The following is a 17,580-nucleotide window of genomic DNA, read 5'->3' as shown; positions in this document are numbered from 1 at the left end:
AGACTGTTGGCGAGACACCCTTTCCACCTCCCGCCTCCTCCCGCCGCGTGGTTGCCATGGCAACGGAGAGAGCCGGCGACCTGGGTTCCGGAAGCCGGAGAGCTAGAGCTTTGGAAGCTACCGTGGTCAAAGGATGCTGAGTCCAGAGCGCCTAGCCCTACCGGACTACGAGTATCTGGGTAGGAGCTTCCTTCAGCTTCGCAGAAGGAAAGAAGTGCAGACAGTTAGGCCAGGGTCGGGGGAGGAGGCGGGGCGGGGCCTGAGTGGGGCCCGGGCCGGGTGGAGTAGGGAGGGGCCGGGAGGGGGCGCGTTCCAGGGCCTGGACTTGCGGGGAAAACAGCATCTGGGGGTCAAAGCATGTCTGAAGTGTCCGGGGCTCAGGCAGTGTGGATGGTGTTCAAAGGGGGATAGGTTGGAGTTGAGAATTTGGGGGCCCTTTGGAGATCTTATAGATAATGCTGGTGGTGCAGTAACCTTGGAACCTGAAGTGCCAAATCAGTCATTCTGTGAACAATCATTTTACCGTTACAGCCGCCACTGGCATTTTTGAGCATTTCTTTTACGTCAGGCACTGTGCTAATCAAGCATTTCGCATGCATTTTTACTTAATCTTCACAACAGCCCTAGGAAGAAATACGATGTTTTTCCTCCATTTTGCAGACGGAGAAACTGAGGCTGAAGAGGTAGCTTGGATAAATAAGGCCACACAGTTAGAAAATGGTAGAGCTAGAATCAGAGCCTCATTTGGCCACTCCAGAGCTTGAGCTCTTGACCACTAAGGCAGTAGCTGTAGTACTTTATTGAGCACCTTCGATGTGTGAGGCCTTTGCTGGATGAAAAGAGGATGTATATATGTTTGCGTATATGTATGTGTATATATACGCTTATGCTTAAAAATGATAGGCTAGTTTTTAGAGCAGTTCTAAGTTTACATAAAATCAAGTAGATACACAGAGCGGTTCCCATATACTCTCTCCCCCTGACTCGGTTTCCCCTATTATTAATATCTGACATTAGTGGAGTACATTTGTTATAATTGATGAACCTAACCAAAGTCCATGCTTTACATTAGGGTTCATTCTTTGTGTTGTATAGTTTTGCGGGTTTTGACTAATGTATGTCATGTGTCTGCTGTGAGGGTATGGGCAGAGTAGTTTCACTGCCCTCAACATCCTCTGTGCTCTACCTATTCATCCTTTCTCCTGCCCCCTCCCCCAACCCATGGCCTCCACTGATCTTATTTTACTATCTCTGAAGCTTTACAGAATGTCATATAGTTGGAGTCCTATAGTATGCAACCTTTTCAGATTGGCTTCTTTCATTTGGCAGTATGCATTTCAGGCCCTCTATGTCTTTTCCTGGCTCTATAGCTCATTTCTTTTTATCACTGAATAATAGTCATATAGATGTATTATAAAATTTTTTTAAATTAAAAACGTTCTGGTTTAAAATTCTAAATTGGTAATATGGAAATTGGGTTAAAAATATAAAGAAGTTTATGGTGAAGTCTCCTCCCACCTCCCTTCCCCTAATGCCAATTTTCCTCCACCCTTAGCACCATAGCAGTAACCACTATTGCGGGCTTCCTACGTATCCTTCTAGATTAGTTTATTATGTACCTAAGGGAGAATATAGTGCCTACTTTTTTTCATTTAATAGATCTTAGAGTAAGTTACATGTCGGTCTTAGCTTCCTTCTTTTTTTAAATTTTTTTTAGTGTTTATTTATTTTTGAGAGACAGAGAGACAGAGCACAAGAAGGGGAGGGGCAGAGAGAGAGGGGGACACAGAATCCAAAGCAGGCTCCAAGTTCTAAGCTGTCAGCACAGAGCCTATGTGGGGCTTGAACTCATGAACTGTGAGATCATGACCTGATCTGAAGTCCGGCTCTTAACTGACTGAGCCACCCAGGTGCCCCAAAAGCTTCCTTCTTAAAAAAAAATTTTTTTGAGGGTGCCTGAGTGGCTCAGTCAGTTAAGCGTCCGACTTCACTCAGGTCATGATCTCGGTCTGTGAGTTCGAGCCCCACGTCAGGCTCTGTGCTGACAGCTCAGAGCCTAGGGTCTGCTTTGGATTTTGTCTGTCCCTCCCCCACTCATGCTCTGTCTCTGTCTTTCAAAAATGAATAAACGTTAAAAAATTTTTTTAATTAAATTTTTTTAGCTACATAGTATTTAAATAATTTAACCAATTCTCTGTTGGTAGACAAGTTATTTTTAGCCTTTTGCTATCACTAAAAATACTCCACTGAATAACCTGCAATTTTGTTCCTTTACTAGTATATCCACAAAGATAAATTCCACAAAGTAGAATTGGTGGATCAGAGGCATATACATTTTATCTTATTTTTTATTTATTTGGGGGGGTATATGCATTTTACATATTGATAGATAGTACTAAATTGCCCCTTATAGAGGCTGTCAGCAATATAAGAATGCCTGTTTTCCCATGGTCTTTCCAACAAAATGTATAAAATTTTTGAACGTTTTCAACCTGTTAAGTGGCAAATAGTCCCAGGGTGGATTTAGTGTGCATTTATTTTATGCAATTGAGCATCTTTCTGTCAAGTTTAACTTTGTTTCTTGAAAGGTATATGGTATATATAGAGAGAAGTGTATAGATATGTGTATATACATATGTATATGTATGTATATATGGAGAGAGAGAGAAAAAGGTTACTTGACCACATCCATTAATTAGTCAAAAGGGCATAGTTTTATCACAGGTAATTTTGTATCCAATGAATAATAATATCAGTGTCTAGCAATGCCTAGACTTTTGCAAAGGATTTTATGTATTTTATCTTATTTATCCAGTATTCAATGAATCTATATAATATTTGAAAAGCCTGGTCCATTGTTCAGTCCTTTGGATGTTTGCTGTTTAAATGATATACCTCACAGGTTTAGCATATTTTATATATAGTGCTTTAGTGAATAGAAGTTGGTGATCCCTCCATAGTGACTTTTTCAGGAAGACTAATTCAGTGGCAAGTGGCAGTGCTGATAATGAATCTACAAACAGAATCAAAGTCCCAAGTTGATTAAAAAAAGCTTCACTCTCCACCTGTCCACCTAATGTTTGAACCCTGAGCAAGTGCTTCTTCAGGCTCTGTTGCATATTCAAGTGTCTTAACTCCCTGTGCCATTCAGCATCTGGACATTCATACTGCCCTAAACAAAGTCATACTCCTCACTGGCCTCCTCATGATTCATCAAACCCTACAACTGAAATGCGTTTGTTTTTAGTTGAGAACAACCTCTATCCATTATAGTTTGCTCTATTTTACGTATAGGCTGTTTTGAAGTATTCACCCTCAGTTGAATGACCATTGAAAACCACTCTCTTTTTTGAATGTTTATTTTGAGACGGAGAGAAGGAGCACGATCATGCAAGCGTGTGAGCGGGGGAGGGGAAGAGAGAGAGTAGGAGAGAGAAACTCCCAAGTAGGCTGTGTGCTCCCAGCGAACGGAGCCTGAAGCAGGGCTCCGTCTCATGAGATCTTATGGTTGGTGATGACCTAAGCTGAAATCAAGAGTCAGACACGTAACTGACTGAACTACCGAGGCGCCCTGAAAACATTCTTCGTGGATTAATAAAATATTTCCTGGTTTAAAAAATTTAAATACCTGTAGAGAGTTTTATCTTTTTGGTTTCTTTCTTTTTTTTTTTTTCTCTTATAAGTTATAAAGTCACTTACGTGTATAGGCCTAGAGAAGAAAATACATATAGAGAAAAGAAAATTGCAAGGACAGGAAAACTCTAGGCATTCAGTGAAACAGAAAAGCCAAAGCTGAGCACCCCTTGGTACGTGTGTCGGGAGATCTCTTTTTAATTTTACGATAGAAATTACAGTGATGTCTATTCAGTGAATATCTGCAAATTTCCCTTTCTGTCTGCTAACCAGGCCTTATATTTGCCTTTTTGACTATTAGTGAAGAAAACAGTCTTTCATCAGTTGGGTAAACTGATCCATTCCCTGCTGACTTTGTGGATTAGGAACCTGTAATCATGGCCTGGAATGGCTTAGGATCTTAAGATCATCATTACAGAAGCAACTCAATGATGTTCATGCCTGCAGTCATCAGAATGTAATGACAGAAGTTGTGTTAATGCCGAGGGCTGAATAGAAGAGAGTCTGGTAAGGAGATATAAGGATAGAACGCTTGAAAGATTTCCAGCCTTATGAAATCTACTTATTGGAAGCTTCTGCCAGAGGCTGAGGTGTGTCTGTGTATCTGGTTGGGTGTGGAGAACTCTCTAGAGCCGAAGGGCAGCCTGTTCTGGTCCCAGGTTTGCAAAACACACCACCTACGTGCTGACCTGAGTATAAGCATGAGGGTGTGAAGTTTCTTTTTTACTTCACCTAATTTGGTGAGGTGCCTGCTTTCACTCATGCTCCAAGTTGCCTCTTCAGTTTCCATGGAAACTGCTTACTCTCACTAAGTTTGGTATTAGGTTGGCATAATAGATAATTCTAGGAAATCAGAGATGATCTCTTTCCTTTGGAGGCTCTACTTTTAGAGGAATCACAGTAAGTTGGATAGTTTTTTTAAGTTACGGTTTTTAAGCACTTTGTACGTACTTAGCACCGTGCCTTATCTCACTTATTCTTCACAACCATGACACAAAGTGGGTATTGTTCGTCCCATTTGGTAGTTGTTGTGTTTTTTTTTTTTTTTTTTACATTTTTAAAAAATGTTTGTTTATTTTTGAGAGAGAGCGCAGCAGGGGGGCGGGCAGAGAGAGAGAGAGGGACAGAGGCTCTGAAGCAGGCTCTGTGTTGACAGCAGAGAGCCTGATGTGGAGCTCGAACTCACAAACCAAGACATCATGATCTGACCCACAGTCGGACGTTTAACCAACTGAGCCACCCGGGTGCCCCTATTTGGTAGTTATTAATATCATCTCATTTTACAAATGAGGAAACTGAAGCTTAGAAAGGCTCATTCATTTGTACAAAGTCATATAGGTGATGATGCATAGCAAAGCCAGGGCTCAAACCCACGTTTGTCGATTCCTTAGCCTTTTTTTTCCCTTCTCCACCAACAAGATACAAATAAACAAACCAAAACATTTACTTGCCTGCAAAGGGCAGTGATACTTGCTTCTCTGTTAAGAATGGAGCTCTTAAATAGTTCATTAGTGGGGCGCCTGGGTGGCTCAGTCGGTTGAGCGTCCGACTTCGGCTCAGGTCATGATCTTACAGTCTGCGAGTTCGAGCCCCGTGTCGGGCTCTGTGCTGACAGCTCAGAGCCTGGAGCCTGCTTCAGATTCTGTGCCTCCCTCTCTCTCTGCCCCTCCCCCGCTCATGCTCTGTCTCTCTCTCTCTCTCTCTCTCTCTCTCTCTGTCAAAAATAAATAAACATTAAAAAAAAAAGTTTATTAGTTGCAAATAAGTTTCCTGAGAACAGGAATTGTATTTTACTCATCATTGTATACTTGCCTTTCACAATGTAGACACTTAATGCAAACATATGTTAAATCAAATGTGAATAATCTTATTTTAGGGTACCCTAAATGTCAGCAGCTAGCAGCAACTATTAAGACTTAATTAAGCACTAAAAAAAAAAAGGAATTAAGCATTTATTATGCACCAGTAACATTTTAAGTGCTTTACATATATTAATGCACATGAAGATAATTTTAATTGTTATCTCCATTTGACAGATGAGGAAACTGCAGCATAAAAATATTGAAAAGCTAGTTAGTAAGTCAAGGAGGCAGAATTCTAACCCAGTAATCTGAGTCCATATTGTTAAACTCTGTGCTATAAATATCTTGAGTGACTCCAAAATTGTGGCTCCAACTATTGCATATAGACCTATGCATGGATCCTGGAGTAAGTTCAGGTGATTTCAAGTGCTTAATTTAACATTTCTGCCAGGAGGGGGCATCCTAAGAATCAGGATGGGTCTGGGAATAGTAAAATTCCAGTTCTCTCTTGCCACAAGACTCATCTCGCAGAGGCCAGCAATGAAGAATGTCACCTCTAAAAGTAATCTATTCGGGAGAGTTTTATTGAGGGTAATTTGTGTACTTTGGGTAGCTGTGTGATTTTGAAGAAGTTACTTAACCTCTCTGCGCCTTAGTTTCCTTATCTGCAAGCTGTAGATAATAACAGTACTTACCGCATCCATACATGTGAACTTTTAGAGCACTGCTTGGCTGCTGCATTGTGTCTACATTGTGAAAAGAGAGTATACAAAGATGAGTAAGATACCTTTTCTTTTAGAGCACCTGCGAAGGTGCTCAATAAATATTAACAATTATTATAACTATACTTTTTATAAAAGCATATAATGCATCTGTGGCAGCCATTAAATGTGACTCTCAGATATCCTGCTGTGGGGAAGGGAGGATAATTAACTTTCAACCCCAGCTCTGAATCCAACACCTTGTTCACACTGAGGTCACACTTCCCGCAAACTGCTTCCAGCCAGTGGCTGGGCTGGACAGACCCACTGCTATGAGATATGTGACTGATTCTTTTGATGGTGACTTTGCCTGGAAGACTCCCATTGCACTGTAGTCTAAATTCTCTTTCTCTCCCTCTCCATCTCTCTCTCTCTCACTCTAAAGGATCATTGTCATCGGTCAGCAATCCCAGCCTCCTGTGGCTCCCTCCCCATTTGCCTTGTGGGTTTTCCCCCCAGTATTATCTCTTGCATGTCTGATCCTGTCTTGGTGTCGCTTCTCAGAGTACCTGGACTAAGACAACATCCAACAGTCACTAATATAGTCCCTTCCAGCCTCAAGGTTAATACAATTTCTTCAAGCCTTGGCAGAGGTTCTGACATACAATTCTTTCTATGTAGAAGACTCTTACGTGTTAGTAATCTTATTACTGTTTTTTGTATTTGCTGATATCGTAGCACATGATATACTTGTCTTACTGCCAGACACTTTTAATTAATTAATTTTTTTGCTTTTGGATGAATCCTGATAAGAAAACTTATTTTTATTTGAATATCACTAATGAATCTTCCAAACCCAACCATATGCTAGGAAACATTGCTATTTGTAATAAACTAGCAGAAATGCGCTTAAGGCTTTAAAGTGCTTGGATTGTTGCAGAAAGGAAATGAAATAAAATATTATAGATGTTACACTGACTTCCTGAATCTTTAGAAACTAGATAAAACTAGTTGCTTTAAAAACTGGAAGGTTTTTAAAAAGTTTTTTTTTGTTTTGTTTTGTTTTTTTTTTTTTTTTTTTAGAGAGAGAGAGTGCACACGCAAGCAGGGGAGAAAGGCAGAGGGAGAGAGAGAATCTTAAGCAGGGTCCACACTCAGCACGGAGACACGGAACTTGATCTACCAACCCTGATATCAGACCTGAGCCACAGTCAAGAGTCTGACGCTTAACCGACTGAGTCACCCAGATGCCCCAGAACTGATCACTTTAAAATAGTAACGAACATGTTCACAAAATCACTTCTTCTTTCCCCTCTTCTCATTTTCCTTTCTTCCTAATTGTTCCTTCTTTCCTTCTTTCCTGAATACCCTGTCTATATATATAGCAAAACATGAATATAAAGCGTCCCTCCTGGGAAACTTAATGCCATACATAGGAGATGGGACATACTCACAGATGACAGTAACATAAGGTGACAGTGGCATGAGTGCTGTTGTAGAGGGGGTGGGCTGCATGTGTGCTGCTGTCTTGCTGCTTTCCCGGTTCGGTTGGCAGCTTCTCAGTCATGGCAGGGCAGCGGCTCCCTAAGTGGCCCAGGTCTGGGATGTGCCTCTGGGAGTTGTTCCTGGATGTTCAGCCTAGACTCTGTTTCTTCTGCCTTTCCAAGGATTCTGTAAGCCATTTGATAAATGTGATAAATATGTTTTTATTGGGGGAAAAAAAGAGCAAATGACTTCTAAGGCATGTTGTTCCTGACCCTCCCCCCGACTCCCGTTTCTCCAAGGTAACTAAATTGCAGATGATTTCATTGTTATTCCGGGGTCTTCAAACAATTCTGTAAACTTTTGACCTTATCATTTATATATTTAAGTAATATTAAAATCTTTCCTCCAACTGCTGTCCCAAAAGTTAGACATCACTTTTGTTTACACAAATATCATGTTTGCTAAAGGAGTAATTTTAGGAGGCACAGTTGGTGAAGTTTTAAAAAGTAATAATAGTAGGGGTACCTAGGTGGCTCAGTTGGTTGAGCAACCAACTCTTGGTTTCAGCTGAGGTTATGATCTCATGGTTCATGGGATAGAGCCCTGAGTCAGGTTCTGCACTGGCAGCTCAGAGCCTGCTTGGGATTCTCTCTCTCCCTCTCTTTCTGCCCGTCCCCACTCATGCATGCTCTCTCTCTCTCATGCTCTCTCTCTCTCTCAAGATAAATAAATAAAGAAAAATTTAAAAAAGTAATTAAAGATGAGAAGAGATAAATGATTAAGTCCATCATCCTGTTTATATCCTTCTTACACTTATCACCGTTATCTTATCTATTTGTATACTTGGTTATTGTCTCGTTCTACTAGAATGTAAGTGATAAAGGCAGGCTTATTCTCTCAGTATCTCGAAAATCTAGCACAGTGCTTGGCTCAAATTAAGTGCTCAATTGTTAAATGGATGGTCTGCTTTAAGTAGCAGAATAATTTTTTTCTTAAAAAGAGAGAGAAAAATCCAGTTCAACAAATAGTTATTACATTTCTACTATGGAGAGACACTAGGCTTTTTTCCCCTCCTTCCAAGGATGAGCAAAAAAGGATGACTGGTTAAAATGTGCCCTGGATCCTTCTGGTTTTATACCCCGGATCCTTCTGGTTTTATACCCCGGATCCTTCTGGTTTTATGCCCCGGATCCTTCTGGTTTTATGCCCCGGATCCTTCTGGTTTTATACTCTAATTATCCCTAAGGATAGTTTCATGGTTTATGCCATAGTTTCTACTGTTTGGTTACATAATAGTAAGATTTAACCCATTTTTTAAAAATGGTATTTTAAGAAGGAAGGACATTTTATACACTCTTGGGGCATCTCCATGAGATCCCATCCTGTAGTTGGGCAGAATAAAATGCTTTGATTAAGACTGGAATTACCCTCACAAACTAATCTCTGGGTTCTCTGTGTTGGGATTGCCCCTGTACTGCTTCCCTAGGGGCTGTAGGAAATAGCTCATTCTATGATTGGAATTTCAAGTCAAAACACATTTATCTGAGCAGCATTTTAATGATTTATCAAAGAGAGGAGGGATTTTCCCAAACACATCTGAACTTACCAAATTACTGATCCCATTAGCTATGTTTTCTCTTAAGCACCTTTCTTTGAACAAAGCAATTACTGCTGAAATCATCAAATGTATTTTTCATAAAAGCTTTTGACTAAGTTTTGTTTGATTAGTAGGAACCCAGTAAAAGTAAATATTGTTTGAGAAGGCACTTTCAGAGTCCTTTCTTTTTCTTCATTGAATTAGCTTTTTAAAAGCACTGTTCTTTGGAGAGTAAGAGCCTTTTTCCAGCTGTCCTATTGTGTAGCTCAAGGTCTTGTTAATACTATTATCTGGCCCTGAGATTACAGGTAATTGTGATAAAACACAAGCTTCAGTTTCTGTAATCTCAGACAGAAATCTGTTTGTGCCCAGGCCTTCCTATCAGGTGTTTGTTAAACTCAGACTTCTCTCACCTGGGATAGCCCCCACTTGCCCCCAGTAAACAGAGGTATCTGGCAGGGATAGGGCTGCATCAGAGCCACTGCCTTTTTTTTCCCCTTAATTGTGTGGCAGTATTCCTCCTGTGGCCAACTTATATTCAACGTGTGCTAAATAGGAAAATTACATATTTAAAAATAGGCATGTTTGAAACAATCACACTTTTGAATGTGAAATGTACCAAAGGCCACATGTCTTTGGCTTTGCTTGTCAAATGGAGAGGCTGCCAGAACCACTCGGCTCCATGGTTCTCATGCCCCAAAGTCCTGCAAGTTGACACGGAAGTAGACAGCACACAAAGAAGCTGAGCCCCTGAGAAAGTGAATTTGGGCGCTCGGGCTGGCCTCCTTTCTCTCTGTGCGGACTTTTTTCCAGCTTCACTTCTTCTGTTCCATCTTAGTTTCTCAGAAAGGAGAGATTAAATGTGTCTGGAATGTCAGCATGTTAACTGCACAGGCAACATGAGGCTAGCACTCAGGCCACTGTTCAGCCTGTCATATGGAAGGAATTGCCTTTCAGGGGAGATTATAATTGTGTATGTAGCCACACAAATGCACATTCTGCCTGGAGGGAAATGCACAGAAGAGGAGGCCTCATGCTGCCACTCAGGTCTCTTTGTAGAGGGCTGCATAAGAAGCCCTCACATGGTGGAGTCAACCCTTTTGGGCTTAATGAGTCATCTTTTTGTGTGATGCCTACTTCAAAAAAAAAAAAAAAGAAGAAGAAGAAGAAAAGAAAAAAAAAAGGAAGAAGAAGAAATGCATTTTTCCCAAAGTGAGTTGCTTTTATCGGCCCTGCAGCTTTGTCTAAGAGTTCTGTACATTCCTGATGACATCATTTACAATGCTAGTGCACAGACAGTAAACAAAAAATAATTTAGCTTTTGGGCATTTAGACAAAACTTAAATAGTTCAATTTAGAGAAACGATAATAAGCTTTATAAACAGTGCACACATGAGCTTAAACAACAAGCATGACCCCAATCCTTTTTGGAATGTGATGTGTTGAAAGATGGCTATAGAGAAAACTAGAAGCTTGACACTTTTGAATTATGTGCAGTTCAAACTTGAGTCCGTGGTCTGGTGTCAATCCCAAGCAGTATGTTCTAGTTAGTGGGTAAAATATAGGCTACTGTGTAAGTCATCAAGCTCCTTGAGCCATAGCATTTTACCTATAAGAAAGGAGAAGGTAATACTACCACCTACCTTGCAGGAATGTTAGAATACTGAGAAAATAAATATGTGGAGCTCTTTATAAGGAAGGCATTTTGTATATGGAAAAGGCTATTATTCTCCTTGATCAAATTTACCCCCAAAATGGAGTTGATAAAACCCACCTCACAGGGAGCTGAGAGGATGAATTAATCTATATCAAATATCTTAAGCTATTTAATAAGACCCAAAATTGTCTTTTTTGATAGTCTGTCAACCACCAAGCCTGATATTTAGACTCATGGTTAACTTACAAAGCCTTACATACGCAGTCAGTCTTTTGCCTCGTCTTCAAGGGTTGGCGTGTACAGAACTATAAATATGTAAGTAGAAGAAAATAGGTTAGGTCTTCAGGGAGAATGGTCCTGCCTTTTTTCTCATCAAGGTTATGCCTATGAATAGCCTGTGAAGTCTTGCTAATCTTTGTTGCCATGTCTGGACATAGGGACTGTTTTGACCTTTGCTCTTCCAGTAAATATTTGTTTTTGATTTCATATTTCTAAAGGAGAAACTCACAAGGAAAAGAAGTAGTTGACTTGTCTCACATTGTGAACTTTTTCTTATCATATTTCCTAGTAGTTAAGGGAAAATAATTATTTTTGAAGGACCTGACATCAGTCTCCTCAAGTGGAAAGTTCTTTAACTCAGCCAAGTAAAACACACACACACACACACACACACACACACACACACACACACACACAGCTTTGATTTTTATGTTTAGAAAAGGGACACCAGAAAATAATTTATCTTTTTTTTTTTTTTTTTTAATTTATTTTTGGGACAGAGAGAGACAGAGCATGAACGGGGGAGGGGCAGAGAGAGAGGGAGACACAGAATCGGAAACAGGCTCCAGGCTCCGAGCCATCAGCCCAGAGCCTGACGCGGGGCTCGAACTCACGGACCGCGAGATCGTGACCTGGCTGAAGTCGGACGCTTAACCGACTGCGCCACCCAGGCGCCCCTCTCTTTTTTAATGACAAAGTTATCACTGACATCTCTTCTTCCGTTGTAGTACTTTCGTAAGATTTGAGACACAAGGTTTCCTTGGACTCCTCCGTTGTAGCCACTTCCAGCCAATAGAAAGCCGAAGGAGAAGGAAGGACTCCAGGGTAAACACCTTTTAAGCAAGTCAGGCAGAAGTTACAAACACACCTTGTGCTCACATTTCATAGGTGAGAAATGACTTTCTAGTTGCAAAGGAGCCTGGGAATTGAAATTCAGCCAATCATGTGCAAGAATGGGAGCACAGATTTTGGGGGAAGCAAACTGTAATCTGGCGTACCTAGTGTGTACAGTGGAGATGTCTCCTCCACTGAAAGTGAGGTATATTGTTGGTAGCTGATTGCCCTGATTCATAGCTGAAGCATGGATGCACTGGTGGGTGTTTAACTTTTGTCCCCTACCTCTGCCTTTCAAAGTACAGAGATAGTTCATCCCTTATCCTTGTTCTCCATTCTTTTTCTTTCTTAACTCTGTCTCTTGTCATTTCTCTTGTATCAGTTCTCTGTCCTTCGTAGACATTTCCAACTAATCAGAATAGTCCCTTTGTACACTTTCGTGAGCATATGTAACGTTAGGGTTTTAGTTCTTTATAATTGTGTTGGTTGCTCGGTGTTGGTGGTTACTTTGCTGCCACATTTTTTTTTTTTTTAATTGGGAGTTAGAGACCCATTGTAGGAGTGTAAATCTTGTCTTCAGAGAGCCTGTTTTACAATATATAAAGATATTAATCTTCCTAGACTCAGAATGATTAGTAGAAGATTTAGGAGAACGAGGAAAAGGTGATGCCACAGAAACTGGAGGTGGAGTGAGTTTCAAGATGGAGGGAGTGTTCAGTAATATCAGTTGCCTCGTAGAGGTCAAACAAGATAAGAGCTGCCAAGGAGGTTGTTAGTGGCATGAGGCGAGAAGTTTCATTGGAGCAGTGTGGCAGGATGCCAGATTTTCCTGGATGGAAGAGTAAAGGGGAAGAGCGAATGAGTTGAGACAATAGGTAGGTTCAAAATTTTTTCCCCAGAAGTTTGGTTGTTTGGGGAAGGAAAAGGAGAGGAGAAGGAAAAGGAAAAGCAAGAGTAGAGAGATTTTGTTGTTTTTAGCTTTTTAGATGAGAGAGACTGGAATATGTGTATAGGCTGAAGGAAAAGGAGCCATTTTAGAAGGACAGAGGGAAGATCTAGGAGAAGGAAAGGATGATTCACTGAATATGTTTTCAGAAGAGGTGAGAAGGAACTTTGGGATCAAGGGCAGAGGTGAAGGTTATTTTTTATTTTATTTTATTTTTTTTAATTTACATCCAAGTTAGTTAGCATTTAGTGCAACAATGATTTCAGGAGTAGATTCCTTAGTGCCCCTTACCCATTTAGCCCATCCCCCCTCTCACAACCCCTCCAGTAACCCTCTGTTTGTTCTCCATATTTATGAGTCTCTTATGTTTTGTCCCCCTCCCTGTTTTTATATTATTTTTGTTTCCCTTCTCTTACGTTAGAGGTAAAGGTTATTTTGAAGGTGGGAACCAGGGCCACATTTATCCATTAGGCATTATGGGCATTCTGCCTAATCTCTAAACTGTTTTAAGATCTTTGAAAATATTTGAGTCCTAGGGGCACCTGGGTGGCTCAGTTGGTTAAGTGTCTGGCTCCTGGTTTCGGCTCGGGTCATGGTCTCACAGTTCAACCCCGTGTTGGACTGTGTGCTGACAGCACAGAGGCTGCTTGGGATTCTCTCTCTCCCTCTCCCCCTCTCTTCTTGTACAACACATACACACACTCTCTCTCTCTCTCAAATAAATAAATAAATGAAATATAAATATAAAAAATATTTGAGTCCAACAAATTTTATTGATCTTCAAATATGGACAAATGTTTTTTATATATTTATAAAACATAATACAATGTCATTATTATTTTTTTTAACGTTTATTTATTTTTGAGACAGAGATACACAGAGCATGAACAGGGGAGGGGCAGAGAGAGAGGGAGACACAGAATCTGAAACAGGATCTAGGCTCCGAGCTGTCAGCACAGAGCCCAACACGGGGCTCAAACTCATGAGCTGTGAGATCATGACCTGAGCTGAAGTCGGACGCTCCACCGACTGAGCCACCCAGGTGCCCTGCTGCATATTTTTAAATAGCATGTTTAAGCCGCTTCTTTTAAGAAGAGCTCTAGATGAGGGGCGCCTGAGTGGCTCAGTTGGTGGAGCGTCCGACTTTGGCTCAGGTCATGATCTCGCGGTCTGTGAGTTCGAGCCCCCTGTCGGGCTCTGTGCTGGCAGCTCGGAGCCTGGAGCCTGCTTCAGATTCTGTGTCTCCCTCTCTCTCTGCCCCTCCCCCACTCATGCTCTGTCTCTCTCTCTCTCTCTCTATGTCAAAATAAATAAACATTAAAAAAAAAAAAGATTTAGATGTGATCTAATGACTTCCTGTGATGGATTCAGTGCTTTTATACCCCCAAAACTTCCATTTCTCCTATCCTTCTAATAAAATTATGATTTTTGGTTAAGTCAGTATTCAGTGTTTATTATGACTATGGAAATGGTATGTATATATTAGTTATGTAGTACACTATGATTACATTTACCCTTTTTACATAGTTTTTTTTCCCCTTTTTCCTGTAGTTAATAATTGCCTTGTCTTTTATTTGGTCGGTTTTGTATAAATTTGTCTCTAATTTATCCCTAAACTCCATCCAAAAGGTCAGTCTTCTCTCAGTTTATGCAGACACATCAGGTGTTCTCCAAGTTTCAATTTATTTTCTATATGAGAACTCTCCTGGAGCACTCCTTCACCTAAGTGGTCCTCCTACTTCAGTCTTGTCTGGTTGCTCTCTAAATCTTCTATCCTTATCATGTATATTACTTATCTCTCTCAAGTTATATTCCATATTTCTTGAAGCCTGTGTTTACCTTTTTCCTTATATACTCCTTCCTTTTGTTATGTGGCATCCTCCAGTAGCTTTCTGAGAAAAGGTGCATGCAAAATAAGATTTGGAGGATCTTGTGTCCGTGAAAATGTCTTTATACTACCCTTACATTTGATGGATAGTTTGTGTAGGTATAAAATTCTATGTTGGAGATAATTTTCCCTTAGAGTTTTTAAGGCATGTCTCCCTTTTTAGCTTTTTATATTGCTGTTAAGAAATTTAATGCCATTTTGATTTGTGATATTTCATAAAGATGTCTATTGGTGTAGATCTTTTTTCATTTATTGTCTTGAGATCCTTTCAACATAGAAATTGATATCTTTCAGTTCCGAGAAGTTTTACTGAATTATGTGTTTGATATTTTCTCATGTCTGTCTCTGGAACTGTTGTTATTCAGGCATTGGACCTTATGGCTTCATGCTCTAATTTTCTTATCTTTCTCTCTTCCATATTTTTTGGTTGTTGTTCTTACTGTGAATATTTTTGACCTTTCCAATCCTGCTGAATTTTTAAAATATCTACTGTTATATTTTAAATTTCTTTACTTAATTTTTGTTTTCTGAATTTAGGAATACAAGATCTTATCTTGCCTTTCTATTAATTTTGGTATTTTTTTCTTTTGTTTTGTTTGTATCTATGTCTCCTGCATTTTTTTCTTTTCTCCTGAGTTTTTTTTTTTTTTTTTAGTTTGTTATTTTTTAATGTGTTTTTCATGTAAGAAGCTTTCCTTGGGATTTTTGAGCTTTTTGGATTTCAGTTCAGGTGCTAAGTGGGGGAGGGTTTGACAGATCAATATGTAGACTTTAATGCAATCATCTTGTTTTTAGTAGGGCACCTCTACCTTCAACTATTGTTGGTGTTCCTATGTGCAAAGTGCTAATGATTCAGCCTTCTAATGGAGAATAAACCTTTAATATTATATGTGGGTGGAGGAAAGGTAGTAACGTCCCTACACAAGGTTGGGGATAGGTTCTAGAAATATAACTGCTTCTTATGTACAATTTTGACCCAATTATATCAGTTAGCTTGGGCTGCCAAGACAGAAGATCACAGGCTACATGATTTGACCACCAGAAATTTATTTTCTCACAGTTCTGGAGGCTACAAAGTACAAGATCAAGGTCCAGCAGGATTTGGTTTCTAGTGATGACTCTTTTTGCTATGTACTTCTTGCTATGTACTCACATAGCTTTGTCAGATACATATGTGTAGAGGGGAGCTTTCTAGTAGCTTTTCTTCAAAGGACACAGTTCCTATTGGATCAGAGTCCCACCTTTCTGACCTCTTTTTACTATAATTTCTTATTCCACCTACAGCCACATTTCAACAAATGAATTTGGGGGATACAAACATTCAGTCCCTAACTCTAACCCCTGTATTGACATGCATGCCTTCACAGGTACTTGTACCTGTAGTTCCTAAACCTTTCGATTATTTAATTCCTTTTGGTATATATAAGAGGGTAGACTTGCTTCTTGTCACTTTTCCTTAATGCAGCCATTTAATTTTTAGCTTCTTTTAGTCTACTACTATAGTTATCATTTGCCTGATTTTCATCTTCTACAATTTTCTTAATATTTCTTATCTGCTCCTATCTTCAATTCTTTGTTTTTATGAGTCTGTGTTTTCTTTTATTGAGAGATAATTGACATACCATAAAATTCACCCTTTTAAAGTATGCAATTTGGTGTTTCTTATTCTGTTCACAAGATTGTGCAACCACCACCATAAACTAATTGTAGAAAATTTTCATTATCCCAAAAAGAGACCCCATACCAAGTAGCAGTCACTGCCCACTTCCCCATACCTCCAACCCCTGGAGAACCCTAATCTTCATTTTATGTCTATGGATTTGTCTTTTCCGGACACCATGTAAACAGAATCATACAGTATGTGGTCTTTTGTGTCTAGCTTCTTTCACTTAGCATGTTTTCATGGTTCATCCATGTTGTAGTGTGTATCAGTACTTGATTCCTTTTCATGGCTGAATAATATTTGGTTGTATGGATATACCCCATTTTGTTTATCATTCATCAGTTGATGGACATTTGGATTGTTTCTGATTTTTGGATATTGTGAATAATATCACTATGAACACCTATGTAGAAGTATTTGTTTAAATACCTTTTTTATATATACCTGGGAGTGAATTGTTGTAACCTCTATATATAACTTTTTCTTTTACTATAATCTTTTTTTTTTTTTAAGTTTATTCATTTTGAGATAGAGAGAGAGAGAGAGAGAAAGCACGGGTGGGGAAGGGGCAGAGAGAGAGGGAGAGAGAATCCCAAGCAGGCTTTATGTTGTTAGCGAAGAGCCCAGTGTGAGGCTCAAACTCTTGAACCATGAGACCATGACCTGAGCCAAAACCAAGAGTCAGATGCTTAACCAACTGAGCCACCCAGGCGTCCCTCTATGTTTAACTCTTTGAAGAACTGCGAGACTGTTTTTCAAAGTGGCTCCTCCATTTTACCAACCAATAATGTATGAAGGTTCCAATTTCTCTATATCATTTCCAACACTTGTTATTATTTGTCTTTTTTGATTATAGTCATTCTGGCAAATGTGAAGGTATTTCACTCGGGTTTTGGTTTGCATTTCCCTGATGACTAATGATGTTTAGCATCTGTTCATGTGTTTGTTGGCCACTGGTATGTTTTCTTTGGGGAAATGTCTACTCGAATTTTTTGCCTATTTTTAATTGGGTTGTCATTTTGTCTTTTTTTTTTTTTTTTTTAAATAGAGTGTGCAAGTGGGGGAGAGGGACAGAGGGAGAAAGATTTTTTTTTT

General features: G+C 39.7%; 1 protein-coding gene across 4 annotated transcripts in view; it reads left to right on the top strand.

The window, feature by feature from the left end:
* The first annotated feature begins 13 nt into the window (after positions 1-13).
* Positions 14-17,580, top strand: part of CSTPP1 (centriolar satellite-associated tubulin polyglutamylase complex regulator 1) — a 196,918-nt gene continuing 179,351 nt past the window's right edge. For all 4 annotated transcript variants that reach the window (XM_078433438.2, XM_078433437.2, XM_078433440.2 and 1 more), the window contains exon 1: positions 14-179. In XM_078433438.2, the coding sequence (XP_078289564.1) occupies positions 134-179 (46 nt within the window). In that variant the 5' untranslated portion in view covers positions 14-133. The remainder of the gene's footprint in view (positions 180-17,580) is intronic.

The sequence above is a fragment of the Panthera onca genome, chromosome D1 (assembly GCF_046562875.1).
Source record: "Panthera onca isolate mPanOnc1 chromosome D1, mPanOnc1 haplotype 2, whole genome shotgun sequence".
Lineage (NCBI taxonomy): Eukaryota > Metazoa > Chordata > Mammalia > Carnivora > Felidae > Panthera > Panthera onca.
The sequence above is the reverse complement of the archived record's forward strand: the minus strand, read 5'-3'. Positions and strand labels throughout refer to the sequence as shown.